Source organism: Augochlora pura, chromosome 1 (genome assembly GCF_028453695.1).
Source record: "Augochlora pura isolate Apur16 chromosome 1, APUR_v2.2.1, whole genome shotgun sequence".
Classification (NCBI taxonomy): Eukaryota; Metazoa; Arthropoda; class Insecta; order Hymenoptera; family Halictidae; genus Augochlora; species Augochlora pura.
In genome coordinates this window covers 19,375,626-19,396,917 of record NC_135772.1, presented here as the reverse complement: position 1 = coordinate 19,396,917, position 21,292 = coordinate 19,375,626, and the positions used below count along the sequence as shown (strand labels likewise).

Below are 21,292 nucleotides of genomic sequence, written 5' to 3'. Positions count from 1 at the left end.
TGTACTCGCTTTCTATCGGTTCCCTCTACCCTGCACTCAGCAGTCTACACAAGTCTCCTATAAACTCTTCTGTAGTCTCTCCTGAATAGTTTATAGCAGATTCGTCACGCGTTTGAGACTGACCAGTACCTCTCGGTCGTTATCCGTAATCGAAGCTCCTTTCTACAATAACAATTCACCCAGTCATTGTAACTTGGAAAATTTTTTGTTGAATTAAATATTAAAAGCCTAAACATGTCGAGATCTTTTTTTAAAAAATTCAGCAGCGATTACAAGAAACGACATAGTTAAATAAAAATTGATTTCACAGATATAATATTCGAATAATTATTAAAAATTCAGTTCCTAAAATAGACTTTTTATCAACACAAATGAAGGCGGCAGAGTTCGCTGGCATTAAAAACGATGTGCAGCGTTAAAATTAATCGTACACACGCGAAATGTAACGAGCGAATACGATCTACGAAAAGGAAGGAAGAGAAGCGTGGGCGGTATTATCACTATAACGTATCCCGGTTATGATAATAGAGTACCGCTGCCTTTTTGACGTAGCTTTCTTCCTTTTTCTTTTCTCTCAATTCATAATATAGAATCTTTTATTGAATTAATTTATTACAGCGAATTTACTCCTGTTGAAGGAGGAAATAACATTTTCAATGGTTTCAATTGATACAATTTAAAAAATGTAGTCATTAAATTTAAAATATTGTCATAAATACCATCCTGAAATGTTCAAATGAGCTCAGTAGTTCATTCTAATTTATTTTAACTATATATAACTTTGTATACCACATTTAAAAACGTTTTATGTGTAAGATATTATGATAAATGTACCAGTTCATCTTCTTTGTGAAAACAAGTTATGTCATTCATAAAAAGTACTGAGGTCTCAATACAAGCTGAGCACATAGAGTAGTGTTGTGGGTGTAATTACATAAAATATATATTTCTGTAGTTACAGAGTCTATTTACTTAATAGCAAGTCTATGTAAGCATTTGCAATCAGATCCTCCTTTTCTATCTTTAATTTGGTCATTAAGTCCTCAGCAATTTTTTGTCCTTCCTCAATAGTGTTGTCATCAGACAAAACAACCTAAAACATTTATAAGAATACAGTATTGTCCAGCAATTTCATTGACACCAGCTGGTGTGCATGATTTTATTTAACAGAACAGCGGTTAAAATTATTTTGCTACTTTGTACCTCCAGTTCCATGAAACTTCCTAAGCCTTCGACATCATCAATATGCACACGAGTCTGGCCAACCATGTACAATTTCCTAATCTTTTTAACAACACCTAAACGACCATTTGATTCAGTTAAAATATTTTTAATTCCAGTGCAAGCTTCAGGATTTAGACTTGTCTTCTTGTAGTCGCATAGCTTCGGGCCCAGTGTGTTTGATCTTTTATAATATAATAATTCTCCTGATCCATCCTGTATATCGTCAAACAATTACTTGATTATATTGAGATACATACATGAGACTGAAACTTTTAAATCATCATTGAATAATTACTGAATTATTATCATCATCTCCTTTGACTATAATATGGTTTGTAGTGATGCATGAAATAAAATGAATGTACACACTTATAAATGAAACAAACATGATATGCACAGTTATGAATGAAAGAAAATTTTATATTTTAGCGAAAGAAATAATTATCAACCTACTTCAAATTCTCGTAGTTTTAGCCGACCCTCTGCCACTTTGAAAAATGTGTCATGCTGCTTTATGATCTTGCATTCGGAGTCTGTCAGTTTCTTAGTTAAAGCAATTGTGATCTCTGGATCACTGATTTTCGCTTTTATCTCGATATTACGCATTGTTTTATTATCTTCTTATATTTTAAGTATCGTCTATCTTATAAAAACTACTTTTCTCAAATCGTAACTCTACAAGTGGTTATGACTCTGAACTTGTATACATCCTATTTGAAAACGCTAATGCATACTGGGAAGTACGAAATTGCCAAAAAATCGAAGGCCTTATAAGATGACTTGTTAATTTTTAATCATTGAACATTTCTGCGTTTATTTTATTTATATTTCTAAAGCAGCAGATACCGGTAAGTAAATGAATGTATTTTTAAGAAATTTTGTTATAAAATAGGTGTAATAAAATTGAAAAAATTATGATACATGCTTCGAATTTAGTAGATTGATCTATCAAGTCTTGAGCGTTTTATAATTCTAGTAATCAGGAATTTATATCATAGACTTTTATATGAACATTTAGATTTAATTTGATAAAGATATGTACATATTAAAATCGATGAGATTTATATTAAATTAAAATTTAAGGAATTAAAAAAAATCATCGATAAAATAAGGAAGTTTGTTTTAGGTTGCGTAACATATATTTCCGCATTATATTTTTGTATCTGCTTTACTATCTATGTATAACCCATAAACACAGCCAAAATCATTTTCATTTTGTTGTTAACATTTTGTAGGGAAAATAACATTTCCATTAAAATTCGTTTAAATTTGGTATGACAATTATGGACTCTTTATTACAAGCTTGTGGAATCATCGTGTAATAAGGTGTAACATGTTATGGCATTATTACTACTGTCAACAATAAAATATTGAATTTATACATTAATAAATTCACATACGACTTTTTCATTTCTGTCCTGAGTTTTTAAAATAAATTAACGATAGCTAGCGCATTTTTTAAAAATTATTAATTTGCTTGCATATTATCGTAGATGAAACTTGTCGCGACATCTACAGCAGTTTGCTGCAGACCAAGAATTGACAATGGATAGGAAGATGGCACCACAATAATCAATTTCCGATTGAATTTCTACTTTATCCATTACGAGCAAGTCAGATTAACAATTATTGAAACCTCATTTGTAAAATGAAGGCACAGCATCCTAAATATAAATCTATTTTTAATTTTGTATACATATTAAATTGTTAAAAATGCAACTGAAATGCAAGAAAGATTACTTTAATTTCTGGAATCGAAGTAGTCTGTTGACTTAGAAAAATTTAAATTGAAAAAATGGAATTTGCAACAATATTAAACTAACACAAAATTAAAAATCCTGAGGGGATGGTATTTGCATGAACAATCATAAAACACGTACAGACTTCAATGATTCTCGTTTAATATTTAAATATAACATCATATAGAAGATCTAAAATATTTCCACAAAGAAATATGTTCGGTGACGAAGAAGTGTAGGGGAAACGAAACGAGGATCTGAAATTTGCCACATTGTTCGTACACAGAGTTTTTGCTATAACCCTTCTACCTACATGAAACATGTGACTACTTGATCTATTATCCGTACATGTCGCTCTCCGCTCGACATTTAATAATTATTAACGATGGGTAACAAAACAGCATCGATAATATTCGATAAAAAAAGGAAACGGTAAAAATCGAACGAATACGAAGAAATAATTAATTATGCATTTAACAATTGAAATAATATTGAAACGGCCGATTCAATCCTCTCCCATCGCTAATAATTAATTACTTCGACTCTCGTTCGATTTAATAATGTTCTACATGATTCATCGTGCATCGACGCACCGGTTCTCCTTTAATCAACAATCAACGCTAGGATAGAATCTTCGAGTGACGTAACAAACTTAATGAATAACTCGATGCACGCGGTAATACGATTATTTCTTCGTTTCAATTATAGTTTTTAATTTTATTTTAAAATATTCTCGTGTAATAAATGTCGTTCGATCACGATATTGGAAGTACGATTAGCGAGTAACTTTATATTTCTCTTTTGTTCGACCGTGTTACATCCGGTGTACGTTCGATACAGGAAAACAATTCGATCGGCTTATTCGAACTATAGTTTATTTCGGAAATTAGCAGTTAGTTATAAATCTTCGTTTTAAAGAAAAATTATATATATACAATTCAATATACAGTTATTACAACCAAATCAATTATCCTTTAATAGTAACGTTCGTATAACTCTCGACAGGCGGTTTAACACTTAACGCTTATAACCGGTATTGCTTAAATTGAATTCTCGTCGAACGATAAACGATATGAAGAGAAAAAGAAAAACGATTCTCGATCGCCTACACGTTAGAGGTAACAAACCATGCGTGCAAATGTTTCTGATAATTCGATTTGTTTTATGCTTCGCTAACGATACAAGCTTCTGTTACGATCATATTACAGTTAATTTACTCGTTCGGGTGCGATCAAGCTGAATCGATTGCTCGGTGCAACGTGTGTCCCTTCCTCCATCCTTCTTTTTCTTTGAACAACTCGGCTCCATTCGTTGGGGAACAAAGGAATCGAACGAATTCGCGGTTTAATCGCTTCGCGATCGCTCGATAATTATCTCCTCGTTCCTCTCGATTTATTTCGCACGTTTAAGTGAATTCACGGTTGAATTCTCGCAGAAATCGTGTTGCTGGGAACGGACTTAGGCGAACGCTATGCCACGCCGCTTCGTTGCGCGGGATAGATTGAAAATCGCGGTACAGTCAAGGAACGCTCGATAGATTATCGTTTCTTCTCGTCGACCTATAAATCGACTCGATTCAACAATTCCAGATTCAATAAAATCCGCTTCAACGATTCGCTGGAAAATCTTCAATTAAAGTATAATATTCGGTGATCTCCGACACCATTTTTCCCAAAATAAAACGCAACGTGTAATTAGTAATTTCGCCTAAAAAATTATTAAATTTTAGATATTGGTACAAATTGATACTGCAAGGCAAAATTTCAACTAAATTGCGCGACGATTATTATAATAATCCTTTTTTTTTTAAACGCTTCTTGCTGTTCAATGAAACATGATATATATATATTTTATATAATTTACCCCTACGTTTTCTTCATAACGGGCTATTAAATTAATTAAACAAAGTATTAAATTCTACGTATCATGACGATCTAGTACATAATGATAAAGTTTAAATAAAATTGCTGGGAACAATATTCTCAGCGACGGTGTACAACCTCTTAGCGCCGCATCGTGCTTAATTCGTCGATTATTAATCAAGAGATTGTTAAATACAGAATACCCTAACGATCTAGTAAATGCCACGAATTAAAATTACAAAGACGAGCGGATGAAATCATCGAAAAATAATACTCGTTTCTCGAAGCATTACGTTACATTAATTATTCTCAGAGTCAACGAAACCCACCCCCGGGCAATTAATATTTACAGTTCCGTGCGCGCGGCAAGCTCGGTGCACCGGCAATTACAACAACCCATTCGTCAACGATCCACTCGATCATCCTCGATCCGATTGTACCAGAGACTTTTCGATCTACCGGCGGAAAGCGTGCCCCGTGCCTCTTCCATCTTCCGTATCACACTGTTCGATTTAGTCACGACCGTCTGGAAAAACAACCTTATTAATAAATAACCTTACGACGGACCGCCCCCGCGTCCACGGACGTCGACGGGCGACGATCCCCCGCGACGAATCCATCGAACAGATCCGTCGAAACGAGGCGCGTCTTCTTTTCCTCGAGCTTGTTGAGTGACAGAGAGGCCGTGTTTTTTGGGGTAGTCGTCGGCTTCCGGCGCCCCTTTAAATGTACTCGGCAAACATTATCCAGTAGGTTACGTTTAGCACAGCGAATAGGAATGGGAAGAAGACCCGCGACACTCGGTCGATGTTCAGCGCCCGCATCCGCGCCTTTTGGGCGGGTGTCGGGCCAGGCGGTGGCCCTGACGGCGGGCCCCCTCTTGCCGGGCCTGGCGGTGCACCGCGTGCCGGACCGGGGATTGGGACCGGGATCGGACCCGCCGACGAATTCTGCGATCGACCGGTCAGCAACACGGCGTTCTCCTGCGGCACAGGGATACGTTGAGTCGCGAGGCGGCAGGACGCGACTCTGCGGCTCGGAGACTTCGACGCTTGGGCGGAAGGTGCGCGGTCTCGACGCCATTCACGCGCTCGGCGGTTTTCTTAGGAGATTCGAGTGTTAGGTAAACGTATTGTTATGGCGAGTCGTCCACATCAAGTCGCTGTAATTTTATACTACCTTGAAGTGGACAACCCCTTAAGAAATCGCTGAATAAAAGGGTTGTCACGGAACTCGTGCAATGATTAAATTCTAGACAATTGTATTATTATATTCTTGTTACCCGGAGCAAAATTGTAAGTAACGTAAATGAAGAATAATATGCCTTATTAATCTCTTGAAAATCAAAGCTAAATTAATAAAAATAAAAATCGAAATTAAACACCGAGGACATCGTCGGAACATTCAAAGTATAATAGCGCTGTTAAAAATTGTCGTCCCCGTCTCCGAGACACAGAGAGCGTCGCATCCCATTTTTGAATCGTTACCTTGGTGGCTATGTCGAATATTTTATCGAGTTTCGCCGAATCCGGGCCACCGCAAGAAGGCGGCGCAGGCGGTGGCGGTGGTTTCGCGGCCGGCGCGTCCGAATCACCGAGAACAATGTTCACCAGGCAATACTCCATCAGTGCCATGAACACGAATATCGTGCAGACCGACATGAACGCGTCCACCGCCTTCAGGTACGAGACCGGCGGCAGGGACGCTTGACTTTTCGCGTGCTGCGTCGACAGGGTCAGCAGAGACGTTACGCCTAGGGTCACCCTCGCCGGCGCTGCCTCCGGTTTTATCCAAAAGGACACCCACTGTGCAGAACGTCACAAATTAGAGTCATCTCTCATAAGAGATCATTGAAAAATAGAGGTAAAAACGTTCGGGGAATTTTTAGAAAAATTTCTTATTTAATACAATATTGCGAAATATAATATCGCAAGCCAAAATTAGGTTTTTGCAATTGGACTTTTTGCATTTAAATCTATCGATTGCAATTTATATTAAAAGGAAGGTTGGAAGAATTTAAGAATGTTAAATGTCTCGTTTGGAATTTTATAGAGTGATTAACATTAGAATCACCGAGGCCAAAGTGTCAAAACGTAACAGTATCTTTATATTTTTATAATACAATCACAGACTGATGTTTTACTTTTGCACTTCAGTCACAAATGCATCAAATCTGCTGTATATCAGCCTCGATTCCCTGCAATAATTGGCAGTCGACTCACCGACATGATGACGATCAGACAAGTGGGAACGTAGGTGTGAAACAAATAGTATCCGAGCCTGCGTTTCAGCACAAAGATTACCTCGAGGCAGGTGAAGTTACCTAGAAAAAGCCAACATTAGCAGAAGCCCCGATTCCCGGCTGCCAAATAAAACGTAGAAAAAGACCCATTGTTCGACGGAAACGCCGTTTCTATTCGCGGAGGAGAGATCGTCGCGGGACGGAATTATTATCAGCAACGGCGCCGACCGTTCTCTCGCGTGAATTCGGCTGTTCAGGTGTTCGCGGCAGAGTTTCTATTCACCGCGGTCGACGCGTCGTCGTTAACAAAGCCCGGAAAAGGGGTAGGTAGGGTTGCGAGGTACATATCTCGTCCGGACCGCGTGGAAATCGTTCGCGCGCGAAACGACTCGCGAATGGAGTCCGCCCGCGGACTCGCAAATCGGATTAATTAACCGAGAGGGGGTGGACAAAGGAATCGCGACCAGCGCGCCGGGCCGACCCTTTCCCGTGACTCACCAGTCGAATAGACCTGCGTGCAATCGGCCGTGTAATTCTTAACCAGTTGCAGCTGCGGCAGCTCGATGTTCTCGTCGACGACGAGTGGCACGTCGGGATCCCATTGGAAGATCATCTCGTCCGTCGTGTGCGACACTGTTGACCGAGTTATTTTGTCCTTGTCAAATCGGCCGGCATTCATCCGCGCGAAATCTAAAGATCGTTTCGTCCGGGAACCGACCCAACCCCCCGCGCGACTCTAGGCTGTGCCACGATGGAACAAGGGACGCTCGCGCGAGCGGCAACGTCATCGACTTTTCGAACCAGAAGGGGATTCGATTGCCATTCAATCGCAGCCAGCGGCACGGAAACGGTCCCCGTCTTACTCGGGTTTGACAGCGCGACGAGAAAAAGTTACCTCGAACGATCTCAGCTATCCAGCCATTTTTAGATCGCGAGACGTTTATAGGACACCCTGTATATGTTCCCCAATAAGCACTAGATGCCTTAAAGACGTCTATTTTAGAGTTGTATAACTTATAATTTTAATTTATAACAGAACCATATTTTCAATTGACGAAGAAGATAATTGTCAATTTAAAAAATCTCGAAGACTATGAATTTGTTTATAAAACCAATTGAGGTACAATTAAGAACGATGGCCTATTTTTAATTATAGTTATAGAATTTGAAGCGATTGAGTACATTATACAGAATTAAATTACAAAAATTAAATTAAATTGAAAAATAAATCACCGGGCATTTAATAAAATTCTGTCTAATAAATATAGCTGCGAAAGTGCAACAGCCATTGTTATGGAAGAGTAGTACGAGTTTTGAGAATTTGTAATTAACATTTTTAAGAACTCACAGCTTTCCATTTGCAGCTTGCACTCCTGCGTGTCGTGGGGATAGATCAGGAAGTTCATGGCGCAGGATAGTTTCAGTGTTAGTCTGAAACGCGTAAAACAGATGTTTATAAAAATTTTTTAGTAATCCTAATGCAAAGGGTTGACTTTTTTTGATGTTCTATCGTTCGATGGATTGATAACTATTCTAGAGAGTATGGTAATTCGTGCCAAGTAAAATTATATCTTACTTGACCATGTATAAAATAGTCTTGTCTTTGTACAGCCATAAGTAGTGATTAGGAATGGTCATCGTCTGGAACGTGACGGATTTCGCGTTCTTGAAGAACGAGTCCGGCCGCCACATGTTCTTCAGCCAGTCGACTTCTAGCAATCTGGTCGCAAGTTACAATAATCCTCCAATCAGATTCAGCGGGATCGAATTAAAAATACTGCGGACGATTCGCAAGCTTATTTTATGGGATCACGTACCTATATTCGGACGTCATGTTCTCCGGTAACCGTAATCTGTTGTCTTTCCAGGTCTGAGCGAAAAATATATCGGCCGCGTACGTCTACGAAAAATGAGCCACGATAATTGTACAATTGCTTTTATTTATGAAAATCGTTGAATTAATTATTACATCGTCGCGATGTAATATCGTATGTGATAATAATATAAAAATAATTATAGCAATACTACTACTAATAAAAAAATAAAACACTAAATAATACTAAAATAATTTCGAATTTAATTTTTACTGCAATTTTGATTAATTTATAGACATTTTTCTATAAGGATTGCACAGTACCATGGACGTCTCGTCAATAGAATCGAGGCCCATCACGGTGACGTGGAAATAGACGACGGTTGCCTGTCCATCTTTCTTCGGCGGCCGCATTTTGTCGTAGAGCTTCGGGTCCTCCGGCAGGAGATCGTAGAACTCCAAGCTCCTCCTAAAATTGCACGTCATCGATTCTGTCATTCGATCATTCGCAACGCAACAATTCAAGTATAAACCGCATCGTAATTCAATTGTACCAAACAACGAAAGAAGAAGACGCTTGTTTAACAGACTGTGCGGATCTTTGTACAGTACTGGACTTACAGAAATAGTTATAAAATAAAATTTAACAAGTCTGATCAGTGTTAATAATTCTAATGTAAAAAGAAGCAATTCTCGCTGCGAATAAGCTTGCAATTATAATTATTATTTACAGTCTGCACAAACGTCTTGGATCGTCTATCAAGAAACAAAAATTAATAGCACACTATAGAACTACTAAAAAATTGCAAAGTATGATTTTTTAAACAAATTTATAATCATTTATTCAACTCTGAATTATTTCATACAAAATGTTCCAAGTAGACGAGCACAGAATTTCACTGTTCAGATTTCGCAGCAGTCGTTTATAACCGAGCAACGAATTAATAAAAATGAAAATTAATAGCTTGAAAAAGCTCGTTTCCGCGAGATCATGCTCAAAGAAGCTCGCGACGACGATAAACGCTTCAATCGTGGAACACGTCCGCGTCGAGGGTGAGAAGAAAGGTATCACTGCACCACCCGCGAATCACATAATGCGGACAGTCACTATTGAAATGTCCGGAGCGTCGTTCTTCTGACAAAAAAATCTGCCGCTCCTTTGTTCAGACTTCGTTTCTTTTTCTGTGAAAGCAACCGCGACTACGCGGGGTTTACGCGAAAACAATAGCAATTTACGCGACGAACTCGATGCGTTTCATAAGCAGAAACGCCACACCGTTAACACACTGCACTTCGGTCACTGAGATAATCCTTTCGGAGATTAGGTCACCAGACGTCGCGGCCACCATTTTGGATCCCCAATCACACAGGATTTCAATGCAGGAACTACCTAATTTCACTGGGTTTAATTGGCTATGTAATTCACTATGTTTGTTAAAGGAATTGCTGGCTTGGCAGAAGCTTGGTAGTTGTTGGTTGGCTTTGGTAAATCCTTGGTTATTTTTTCTTTCTGTTTTTGGTCATATTATTTTATTCTGTATTTTATACTTGATTGTGTTATTTTATTCTGTATTTTATTCTTGGTCATGTTATTTTATTCTGTATTTTATTCTTGGTTGTGCTATTTTATTCTGCATTTTATTCTTGGCTATGTTATTTTATTCTGCATTTTATTCTCGGCTATGTGATTTCATTCAATTGAAAAGGCAAATGAAATTGGACATTTTGATGATTTAATTTTAAGGAAAAAGTTATAGCAGATGCTCCTTGTTTTTGCAAGAAAGTGCTTGGTCTAATATCGTTTCTTGAGTATTTTTGAATATTCAAGTACATCGTTGCTTTTGAGGAAAATGATTGATTAAATATTGATGGATATTGTATCATGTGTTTGATGATCCTGGATAAGTTATTATGGAGCAATGAACGTGATATGTGAGATTAATGTAGACGTATACTTCAGTATACTTCAGTATACTGAATATGTTGGTATAATAAATACACTTAGTATATTATATATTAATATACGTAATATATTACTATATTAATACATTAATATACTTGGCACATTAATATACTAATATTCACCCCCGGATCAACATTAACAACAAAATCAACATCAAGAGCACCTTCAGCGCAACGAATCAAATAAAAATAACCCCGCGACCAGCCCCAACTCCCTATAACATACCCTAACTTCCTCCCCTAATCTCCACGCTCCAAAACTCATCTCGAAATCCTACGCACCCGAAACTACAAAACGCAATGCTCCCCACGTGTAAAACTAAGCGTTTCACGTGTCATAAAGGTAACAAGGTTCCCCGCACAGGAGCATGAGTCCAGGTCCTCCGGGGGTCGCCCTAAGATGGCCGCGGTCGGCCAAGCGAGACCACAAAGGCGGCGATCGCGATTCTCACGGTTAGAGGATTCTTACTGAGCGTCCGCGGCGCGTCCCATAAACAGAAGAAGGAGCACAGCCGACGACAGGATCGCGGAGACCATGCCGCCCCCGTGCGCCTCGTCCATCGACATTCTTCGCGGCTCGGTCCTCAGCGCATCTTCTCGCTACCAGAAGTCGAGGAATCGAGGAACCGTGCTACCAAACGCCGCGCAGAGATCGCGGAACCCGAGAAAGACTTGGGAAGAGGAATTCCGCGGATTCGCGTTCCTCGAAGCCGGGCGTTCCTGACACGTCCCCTGGACCCGTGTTCCTCTCTCGAACCCTTTCTCTCCTTCTCTCTGTCTCCTTGCTCCGTCTTTCTCTGTCTCTTGCTCTGTCGCCTCCTCCACCTTTCGGTCCTCGGTGATCGTTATTCCCGAATCGCGAGGACGTGCGACCGTCGACTGACTTCTTCAAACGACTTTGCCGAAGCTGCAGAATCCTCATCGTCGCCGTTGTAGAGAGGCAGAGAGAGAGAGGCGGAGGTGGTGGCAAAGTTGGTAGGCGGTGGTGGTGGCGATAGAGGTGGTGGTCCAGCATCGATACACCCTGCGCCCCCCCTTCGTGCCACGTTTCCCCTCCCCACCCTCCGTCCCTCTTGTTCCCGCGCGCTACGGCCTCTTAACTCGATACAGAGGGAAGAAGAATGGGGTATAGAAGGGGTAACTCACGCTCGTGACGTACACGAAGACACACGGGTTGGGAAAGGGTCGAGAGTATCGCGGAGGACCGGCGTCGTCGACGACGACGACGACGACGTTGTCAGAGACGGGAAGAAGTGGTGGTAATCCCTCTGGGGCTCTCGTACCGTCACGGTGCCCGCCACGACCACCGACAAACTCTCAAACCCTCTCCCCCAATGCGGCATGTCCGTGGCGTCGTCGTCGTCGTCGTCGTCGTCGTCGGGTCTCTTCATCGTCCGCGGATGCTGTTCTGCTGTAATCCGTCCACTTCGGGCTCACGCGCTAATTGCACCGATCAAGGCTAACCGGGGAAGAATAACGCTGCGGCGGCGATGGGTTGGCTGACCTACGCGTGGACCGCTTCTTCGGGGTTCGGTGGTCGATGTTCACGTGGCTGATGATTTTTGGGAGATTGTTGATACAATTAGTGCGACATGATCTCGCGGAGTCTGCGGTCTTTTAGGAGACGATGTCGCGGATGCATTTTGTTACAGGATTTTTCTAATGTTCTTTGAAGCGATTTGTTTTTGAATTTTTAGTAAGCTGATTAAAATATTTGGACAAATATTTGCGGGACAATTATTTGTATCGTCAAGAATTAAAATTAAAATTATTCGAAGGTTTGAGAGAAAGGACACATACTTCTCATACTTCGCTAAAGAATTATTTATTTTACAAAAAGATCCACTTTAATCGTTGATCCACTTTAACTACAATTCGTCGAAAGAACTATACCAATGTTGTATGCAACGCATAACCTTGCACGATTAATTAATTTCGACCTACGCGTGCAGAAGTCCATTAAAATAGAACGCATAACATCTGCAGTCGTTTTTTAACGCTGGCCGCGAGTGGGCTAATTTTCCCAAGAGTAAAAGGATAGCATCAGTACGGCAGTCGAATTAATTTCATCGTCGAATGCGCGTTGCAACGAACACGTACGGTGCTCGTTGCAACGCCAAGGGTCCCCGGAGACTGTCAGAGAAGAGGAACGTTCGGTGGTAGCGCACCGGAACCCTTTGATCACCGCGACTGAAATCTTTAAGCGGCGAAGACTAATCCTCCCGTGGTTCCTATTATCATTAGCGAAAGAACAAAAGGAAGAGACCGGATAGAGCATACGTGAGGAACTCGCGAGGTTAGTTGTGCAATTATACGAACCGCTCCGATACGGTTTACGGCCAAGTGTCATCGCGCCGAGATGAATTTATTTGCATCTATTACGAAGGGATCCGTGCGAAAACGTGGCCGGCGATTTATTCGAAGCATTTCGTAAAACAGTGTAATCGCGGTTCATCTCGCAGTTCATTTTGATTAAGAGATCGTGGCAGATTTTTTAGTAGATTAATTGGAATAATTCAGGGGTTGAAATGGGGATGAAAGTACAGTTATTATAAAAATCTGACTTGTTCGCATAATAATAATAAAACGACAATTTTATGGTTCTAGAATTCATCAAATAATTATTGTAGCAATTATGCAAAGAAGTCAATCTTTTTAATTTACAAGAGTGAAAAATCAAATAAAAAATAACCTAGAAAATAAAGGGTACCGTACAGGGAGCAATTACAGTCGCAATTCGCTGATAGCAATTTACCAAATAATATAATATAAATAATTTTATTTGCCACTGCTTGTAGCACGAAATCCCGAAAATATTAAGACACCGTATAGGGGATGATTCGGGCGACGGCTCGATGACAGGCAATTTGCCCGTCCTCAAACCATCATCGATACTAGACGAAGTATTTAGCGATCGTTTCAGCGATCGTTTAGCTACTTAGAACCCTCGACGCCAGGGGCCCATGCAATCACGGTCGCATTGGAATGGTGGCGCGCCCGCTTTAAGGGCGGGATAGATTATGGCGTGGCGGCGGTCGGAGCGGTGCCGGCAGGAGGCTTCGAAGAATGGAGAAAACGTGACCACGGTGCCGGGTAAGAACGGGAAGAGGAAGAAGAAACGAAACGAAAGGAACCGCGAGGTGGTGAAAAGAAAGAATCCCCGCAGTGTCTCTCGCCCTCTCGCTCTCGCGCCACCCTTCTCGAGGGTGACTCTCAGAGACCGTTAACTACCGTGCTATTTGAAGACATCGTTGTCGACCGACGGGACACGCCGCTCGATATATCGATCCTCGAAAATTGTGCCGCGAATAGAATGCTACGTGTTCACGCGGTGCTCGTGCATCCTGAAGTGGCCGCTCTTCGAGATGTTATACAGGGTGGTCCAGGTGCACGGTGGGAACGGCTTTAAGGGGTGGCGCGAACGGTTCCGACGGAACCGAGAATAATCTCCAGTGGTTCACTGATTCGTTTTTGTTTTTTAGTTTAATAAAAACCGCATGCTTTATTCTACGGCTTGTTCTATTGTGCACTCTGTTCTATAGTGTAATATATTCTATTTTCTACTTTATAGTATAGTGTATTCTATATTTCACTCTTTAGTTTACTATCATTTATTTTAATTACTTAATTTAGTTTATTATACTCTGTTCTGTTATGTACTCTGGTCTCCACTATACTATATTCTATTTTCTACTCTGCTTCATACTATATTCTACTCTCTTCTCTATTATATGCTTCATCTTCTTTCCTGAAAAATTTAACAACGGCACCATTAATTAATTAAAATCATACGATGTAAAGCTCCATTTAATTTCCTCAATTTTGTTGCTGCATTTTTATCGCTTGCACCTGTAAAATTGTTCATCCTGTCACCCTGTACATGCAGCAACACCAGTGCAGCCCGCTTGGCCAAATCGCGTGTGTGCGGGACACGTACCGCAAAACGGGAGGAAAGTGTGGCCACGAGGGACACTGTGCGACAAGAGGGTGCTTTCTGACACTGTGCAACAATGACGGTGTCAGCCAGCAACGATGAAAAGGGTAAACTATGAGCCAGTGGGCACGACGAGGATGTAACAAGAGTTAATTACTGCGGCCTGTTTTGGCATCCTCCTCTTCGTAACAATAAAACTAATGAACGAGAAACTGTGCTTCATTTCTGCCTCCAGCATTTGGATGCACAAAAGGGTAATTAACACTGTTGGCCACGGTGAGATTTACCTTGAAATGTATATTATTTAATTATTAATGAGACGATTACTAAACGCAAGTTCTTGACTAAGTCTAGAACCACCCCCTTTTCATTTTTCGACGTAAGCGACGAAGGGGTTGCAGGCGACTTAAAATCAAATTTGGACGATTAAAATATTATTTATTATTTTCGTATTTATTTACATACATACAGATAATTGAAAAATGTCACGGGATCGCCGGCAGTTCCACAGGGACGTTCTTGGTTTAAAAGACAATTATAAAACGCGTCGTAGCAAAATAAATTAGCGAAATTAGTTCGTAAAAATTCGTTTCCGGCAAATCGACTAATTTCATTGACCGCGTCGTTGTTTCGCATTTTTAATTGGACGATCTTCGTTAACCGCAATAACTCGCCTCATTAAAGGGATGACGCGGATAAATATCATTAATATACAAAGGCGGTCGAGGATAACTGAAGTCAGTGATTTTTGGTGGGACGACTGCCTCTTTACCACGTGACGAGCGAGAAGGAAACCGGCCGCGGACGCTCTCATTAGTACGGGCACAATTAATAACATTACCACCCTCGAGTCATCTTCACGATCTACGTAGAACCGTCGTCGTAGAAAATTTATTCGAGGACACCGCGTAGATTCGTTTTATACTTACCGTTGACAGTATAACATATCATTTATTTGATATAACATATAATTTATTTGACATAACATATCATTTATTTACCCCAACAAAAATTAGTTGCTTTGTCCAGTAAAATAAATCCTGAAATTTTGGAAAAATATAGAATTTTTCTTTAAATCATTGAGGAACATTGCAGAAAAAATTATTAACCACCATTTTTTCTCAGAAATACCTAAAATCATCAGTTCAGTGGTCATCTTACAATTAACTAAAAAGAAATTAGTTAACATATTAATTTGATCGGCCACGATTGGTCGACGAAGCCCGACGAGGATGGCGAAGGGTAGTTTTTCTTTAAAAATCCTTGAAATCGTGTTTCGGCGGCGCATTAACGCCGGCGCGAGATGCTACCCCGGTAATACGGCCCCAGGGTGAATGTATTTACTTTTACCTTGACCTCGTGGCATTACCTTGGGAATGATAAGAACGCGAATTCCTTTTCCCTTCGCTGATTCTAAGTCCGTGGTATCGACCGGGTTCTCTTTGAAAAGCACGTTTCCACAATGCCTTTCTAATTGTCGAGTGCTTGATACGGTGACGCGACGACTCCATCGGAGGACAAACCATCGGAATTATAATTGTAGAAACATTTAGACACTGCCCGCGGAGAAAGTGCACCAATGATAGACGTTCCCAGCGACCGGCAACTACAATATTAATTAAAAGTAATTCGCAATTTTGAAAAGAATCTTCTTCTCTGCTGGCACCTGAGAAAGATGCTGCGGATCGCAGCCTCCAGTTTTCTTTTCAGTGCGGATATAAAATATTTTTGTTAAGAGAGATTCTGCACAAAAAATTGCGATTTAGTTTGCTCAATTTTAAAGAGAAGATCGATTTTTAATAATTGGTTTTTGAAATTATTCATTAATAAAATCGACGAAGAAGCAATGTCTACGCCGCCATACGAACTATAATTTTAATAAATTATTATTATTATTACATAATTTCTTAAATATTAGATACCTTTCACAATGGATAAAATAAATAATATACCAAGGATAAATATTGTCTAATACTAATCTTACGAAGAAAAGAGTCTTTTCGTCTTTCGTCATCGCTGTCATAGCGTCCTTCTTCCAAGAACCTAACTTCTCCACGATCCAAAGGGCTGCTACCACTGTCGTCGGATTCCGCGAAACCAGCGTCGAATCGATCACCGCCCAGCAGAAAACTGCATATTGTCGAAGGAAGCGGCGACATGCGGAACGGTATTCGGTTCTGGAAATACCGCAGACATCATCCTCGTAGAAGATAGGGGGCCGGGTGGGGGGTCGTGGTAACGAACCATCGAGAGCAGCTTCTTTTTACCTCGACAATCAGGTCATTGGGCCTGTAACACCACTGGGGAATAGCAGAATGCCGTGAACCACTCGAACCGCTCCTTCAGCAATCCATTTCTCGGCTCTTTCCTTTCTAACGGCATGGCAGCCAGCCCGCAGTATCGACGTCAGTGCTACGAAAAAAAAAAACGACGTCATCGGACGCATGGAAATATATCAGGTCATCCGATAAGCGATTTCAACAATTTTTTTCCCTTTGTCTTCGCCACCGGGAACAACCGGCTTCGAAGAATCGCCGGACATTGCGGCGAGAGATCACCATCCGCGGTAAACCGTCTTCGGGACTCTGGAAACGCTGTTACAATTTCTGCGGCGTGATTGAATTTTTCCATATTTTTATATTGGGTTGGCTGGACCTTTTTGGGCACAGTGATAAAGTCTGCTTTCGGAAGCAGAAGAATTTACAGATAAATGAAGCTTGACTTCGGCCTAAAATATAAGGATTCATTCGATTTATTTTACAATTTTCGCAATGTTTTTTTAACAGTGAAGTAGTCCGAAAAAATTGTTGAAACTTCGTTTAACCTTTTTAACTGCGAATAACGTGTATACTTGTCATAAAGAAATGGCAATTTTACATTTTAGAACAAAAATTCTTCTTCCACGATTTAGGTCAAAAAATGCTTACAAAACATTATTCCTAAATCTCGCATATTTTAAAATAATTCTAGGACAACTTGGCAATAGAAACTGCAGATAGTATAATCGATAAAACGCACAGAATTTATGTTCGAAATAAATCGACACAGAATGGTTAAATTGTCTTCGGACATCGGTCGTCACCAATCCCCTATTTCCACAGGAACGGTCCAGGTGCACCGTCAGATTCTTCGCGCGCACTAGGTTAAGGTCCCCGCGGATAACAAAAAGAGATTATCGGTGCCAGATCATCGTATTATCGAATTCGAAGATCTATATTTGACGCGCGGTAAAGAAAGGGCGCGGAGGGGTGACGTTTAAGAAATCGAACTCGTCTCAAGTGGACCGGAGTTGTTGTCAGCTTCTCTTCGATCTACCAGCAACGAAGCATTTACGTCAAAGACTCCCGTGACGTCACTGCGACGGTCCGTCGTCTCGAATTTCGCGTCGCAGCGTCCTGGAAGCCGCGCTGCCGCCGAACGGAGCATCCCGAATAAAAAATTCTATTTAGGCGCGAATCGCAACGCTTTCACGAAGGGTGATAAAACGACGACGAAAGATGGTAAAACGACGACGAAGTCGCGGTGAAGGGACGACGGAATCTTGGTAAAATTTCCTTCGTCGACGGATCTCTCGTCACCGTTCGATCGCGGCTCGTGCCCTGAAAATCGTAGAATTCGTCGGTGACGTCGTCGAAATTAATGAAGGGGGCCGAGCATCGAGGTGAGAACGTATTTACGGAGGACGTGACGGATTTCATTTCGGCCCGGCCGATGTTAACCGGCGACTTAAGAAGCCCGCGCGGAAAGCACTCTTCATCTATTAATTGCATCGCGGCGGCCCGGGTGCTCAAGTGGCACATAATTAGAAGAACGAAATCGGCACGGGCCTCAAAGCAGAATGAATTGCATAAGAGATCAATACGGTAGGGAGAACTAGCAACACGACCGAGCGCGGCCGCGACCGCTTCACCCGTTAAGCACACACGGCGAAGTCTATTTATAAGGCAAAACAGATTTTTTAATTGCCGGGCTGGCTCACTAAAAATACCCGCGGCACCGATCAATCTCGCGGTGGGCTCGTTCCGCTCGTTAACAACTTCTCTTCGGCGGGGAATCCGCGAACGTTCTTCTATTTACCGTGCTTCTGCTTTTTATCCGCTGCATCTGGAAACACGGCTATACTTTCCTTTCCACTATTTACAGTGCTTAAGGAATCGTCTATTTCGTTTTATCGATTTCATTTGAAACGAGATTACTGCTCTGAATTTTTTGGAATCTCGCTATTTCTGTGCTTCAATTTTTGCGATCTTTTAAGTTCGATATTTTTTTATTTACAGTGCTTGGAAAATTAGCTATTCTGTTGTCATTTGTGAATTTATTAATATTTTCATTTTATATTTACTGGTGCTACAAATAGGATTTCCAACAATTAAAAAAATTAAATAAATTAAATCCTATTTATTAGAATAATTCTCTAACTCGCCGGTGTTGAATAAAATTTTAAATAACAACAAAACCGAGCAGCTTGTCACTAAGCTAATAGCACGAACAGCTTGATATTAATGTATAAATAAAAAATAGACGCTGCGGATTCCACGCGCAGGAATCCGACAAAGAAGACCGCAATGAAGAAGTGGACGGAAGGGTGCAACCCCCGAAGTCACGCGTTAAAGAGAACGGCAGGCGATGCACGGGGCCAAACGAAATTAGGAAAAACGTCTAGATCCTGTGGACGAGGCCTGGGCCGTGCCCGATGACACACGTCGTCGTCGTCGTCGTCGTCGTCGTCGTCGTCGTCGTCGTCGTCGCGGTTGGTGTTTTTGCGAACGTCAGCTGAGGGGGATACTCTTGGCCGAAGGCACGTCGAGAAGTACGGCCCGGTTGGAGGGACACGGCTCAACACCGCCTCAGCCCCGCCGTGTAGAAAGCGGTTTCGAGGTAGCTGGAGACGATGCACGATAAGCACGCCCGTTCCTCTTTCTTCTGACCTCACGCCGTTTTCATCCCCCGTTTTGCAGCCGGCCCGAGCCAAAAGCCCGTTTTGCCCCGCCGGGAGGGCGCAACCGCCGCCGTCGCCGCCGCCGCGTGCCTATTATTTTCGACCGATTGCCAATTGTCGTGCAACTGCCGACGTAGCTGCTCCCCGCTGGATGGATCCGCCGCACACACACCCCTGGCTCGACTGGGACTCGAAAACAGGCGACCACCCGTTTTTCGTCACACGATCCTATCGTTTGCCGCAACCCATCCCCTCCCTCCCCGCGCCCTTCTCTCACCTGCTTAGCTTCCCTTTGACCGATCCCTCGATTAGATTCCGCTGCGAATTTTACCGCGGCGAGATCGCGTCGCCGCGTTTAAAGCATCGGTTCTTAATTACTGTTTTTAGTGTAATTGGTTAGGGGGGATTTTATATTTTAAACGGATTTAATTGATTGGTATTTTTACTTTGGAAGGGAGGACTGCGTTCGAATTTTATTGGGAATTTGTTCGACGAAGAAAATTCAATGAGAATCGAAGAAAATGGAAGTGTAGCTTTGTGGAATTTTTGCGATACGATTTTTTATGTTTCTGTTTGGATAAATTGGGTTTTAGGGGCTTTGGAAGGTTGATGGATTTTTGGTAACAATTTTATTAAATCGTTTGCGATTAGTTTCTTTAATACTGAGAAGGTTGGTACAGTAGCTCTGATTTATTTAAATTGTTAATACGAAAGAATTATTTGTATTGAAATTGTTAACAGGAAAGAATGACTGCAATCTAAATTATATAATCGCAAAGATTGACTTCCACAACCTATTCTCTTCCACCTTGACTAATATAAATCATTAGCACGGAATCTCAAATTATTAACCCAAAAGATTCTCTTCGATTGAAAATATTAACGGTATTCTAATATTAATAACGTTATAATTATAACAAAATTGCTACTGAATAAAATTAATAGAACCGATGGAAATCCTCGTTGTTTTAGAGTTTCTAAAATCAATGGTGTAGCAACGTGATAAAGGGGAGGCGAGGAATAATCGAACGGGGGGTGGTGGTAAGAAGATTTTGGGGAAAAAAGAAAAGGCGTGAATCGATGAGAGATCGAATTGTCCGCACTCGCCGATGACGCGCAAGATCACCCCGTTACCTCGAGAGATTTCGAGGTCGATCACGTCCTCGTCCCAGAAATCCCGGTACGAGGAGAATGCACTCTCCGTTCATCCCCCGGAAAATGGCATACTCGGCTACTTGAATTAATTATCTCGTTGCGTCAAACATTTGACATTTTTTTAGGGACCGCAACCCGGCCTGCTCGCAACCAGAATATCGATTTACGCATTGCACTATCGAAGTATTCGAGCATGATTCCACTCTACTCATCGTTTACCAAATGACAGTAATTCTTTAATAATTATAACTATTGAACTACAATAAATGATAGAATAAATATTAATACTATGATAATTAGTAGAAGGTATTATAGCGACGTACCTGATTTATTTGCTCCAGTTGACCACACCTGCGATTCTGTTCTAGCGATAAAATCATGCGGCGCGTGCTTCTAAACGTTCGTTGTTCGTTGCAAAATAA

The 21,292-nt window shown here is 41.2% G+C and overlaps 2 protein-coding genes across 2 annotated transcripts; both read right to left on the bottom strand.

Moving 5' to 3' along the window:
- Window positions 1-27: 27 nt before the first annotated feature.
- Window positions 28-2,122, bottom strand: LOC144478418 (uncharacterized). Its single transcript, XM_078196283.1, has 3 exons — window positions 1,678-2,122; window positions 1,204-1,437; window positions 28-1,093 (listed from the first exon to the last, which is right to left on the bottom strand). The coding sequence occupies exons 1-3, from the start codon at window positions 1,828-1,830 to the stop codon at window positions 965-967; spliced, it is 516 nt and encodes a 171-aa protein (XP_078052409.1). The 5' UTR covers window positions 1,831-2,122; the 3' UTR covers window positions 28-964.
- A 2,729-nt stretch (window positions 2,123-4,851) lies between these two features.
- On the bottom strand, window positions 4,852-11,610 carry Ort (glycine receptor ora transientless). Its single transcript, XM_078196059.1, has 9 exons — window positions 11,312-11,610; window positions 9,205-9,349; window positions 8,885-8,967; window positions 8,644-8,787; window positions 8,416-8,498; window positions 7,566-7,700; window positions 7,048-7,148; window positions 6,313-6,630; window positions 4,852-5,808 (listed from the first exon to the last, which is right to left on the bottom strand). The coding sequence occupies exons 1-9, from the start codon at window positions 11,407-11,409 to the stop codon at window positions 5,548-5,550; spliced, it is 1,368 nt and encodes a 455-aa protein (XP_078052185.1). The 5' UTR covers window positions 11,410-11,610; the 3' UTR covers window positions 4,852-5,547.
- Between the last annotated feature and the right edge of the window lie 9,682 nt (window positions 11,611-21,292).

Bases quoted from the DNA above. Each gene is read 5' to 3' on its own strand.
- LOC144478418 (XM_078196283.1), bottom strand. From the start codon at position 1,830: ATGCGTAATATCGAGATAAAAGCGAAAATCAGTGATCCAGAGATCACA. The intron at 1,438-1,677 runs GTAGGTTGATAA...GACGATATACAG, and splicing joins TAAAACTACGAGAATTTGAA to GATGGATCAGGAGAATTATT. The intron at 1,094-1,203 runs GTACAAAGTAGC...TAAATGTTTTAG, and splicing joins GAAGTTTCATGGAACTGGAG to GTTGTTTTGTCTGATGACAA.
- Ort (XM_078196059.1), bottom strand. From the start codon at position 11,409: ATGTCGATGGACGAGGCGCACGGGGGCGGCATGGTCTCCGCGATCCTG. The intron at 8,968-9,204 runs GTACTGTGCAAT...CATTTTTCGTAG, and splicing joins CTATTGACGAGACGTCCATG to ACGTACGCGGCCGATATATT. The intron at 6,631-7,047 runs GTGAGTCGACTG...CGTTCTGCACAG, and splicing joins GTCTGATCGTCATCATGTCG to TGGGTGTCCTTTTGGATAAA.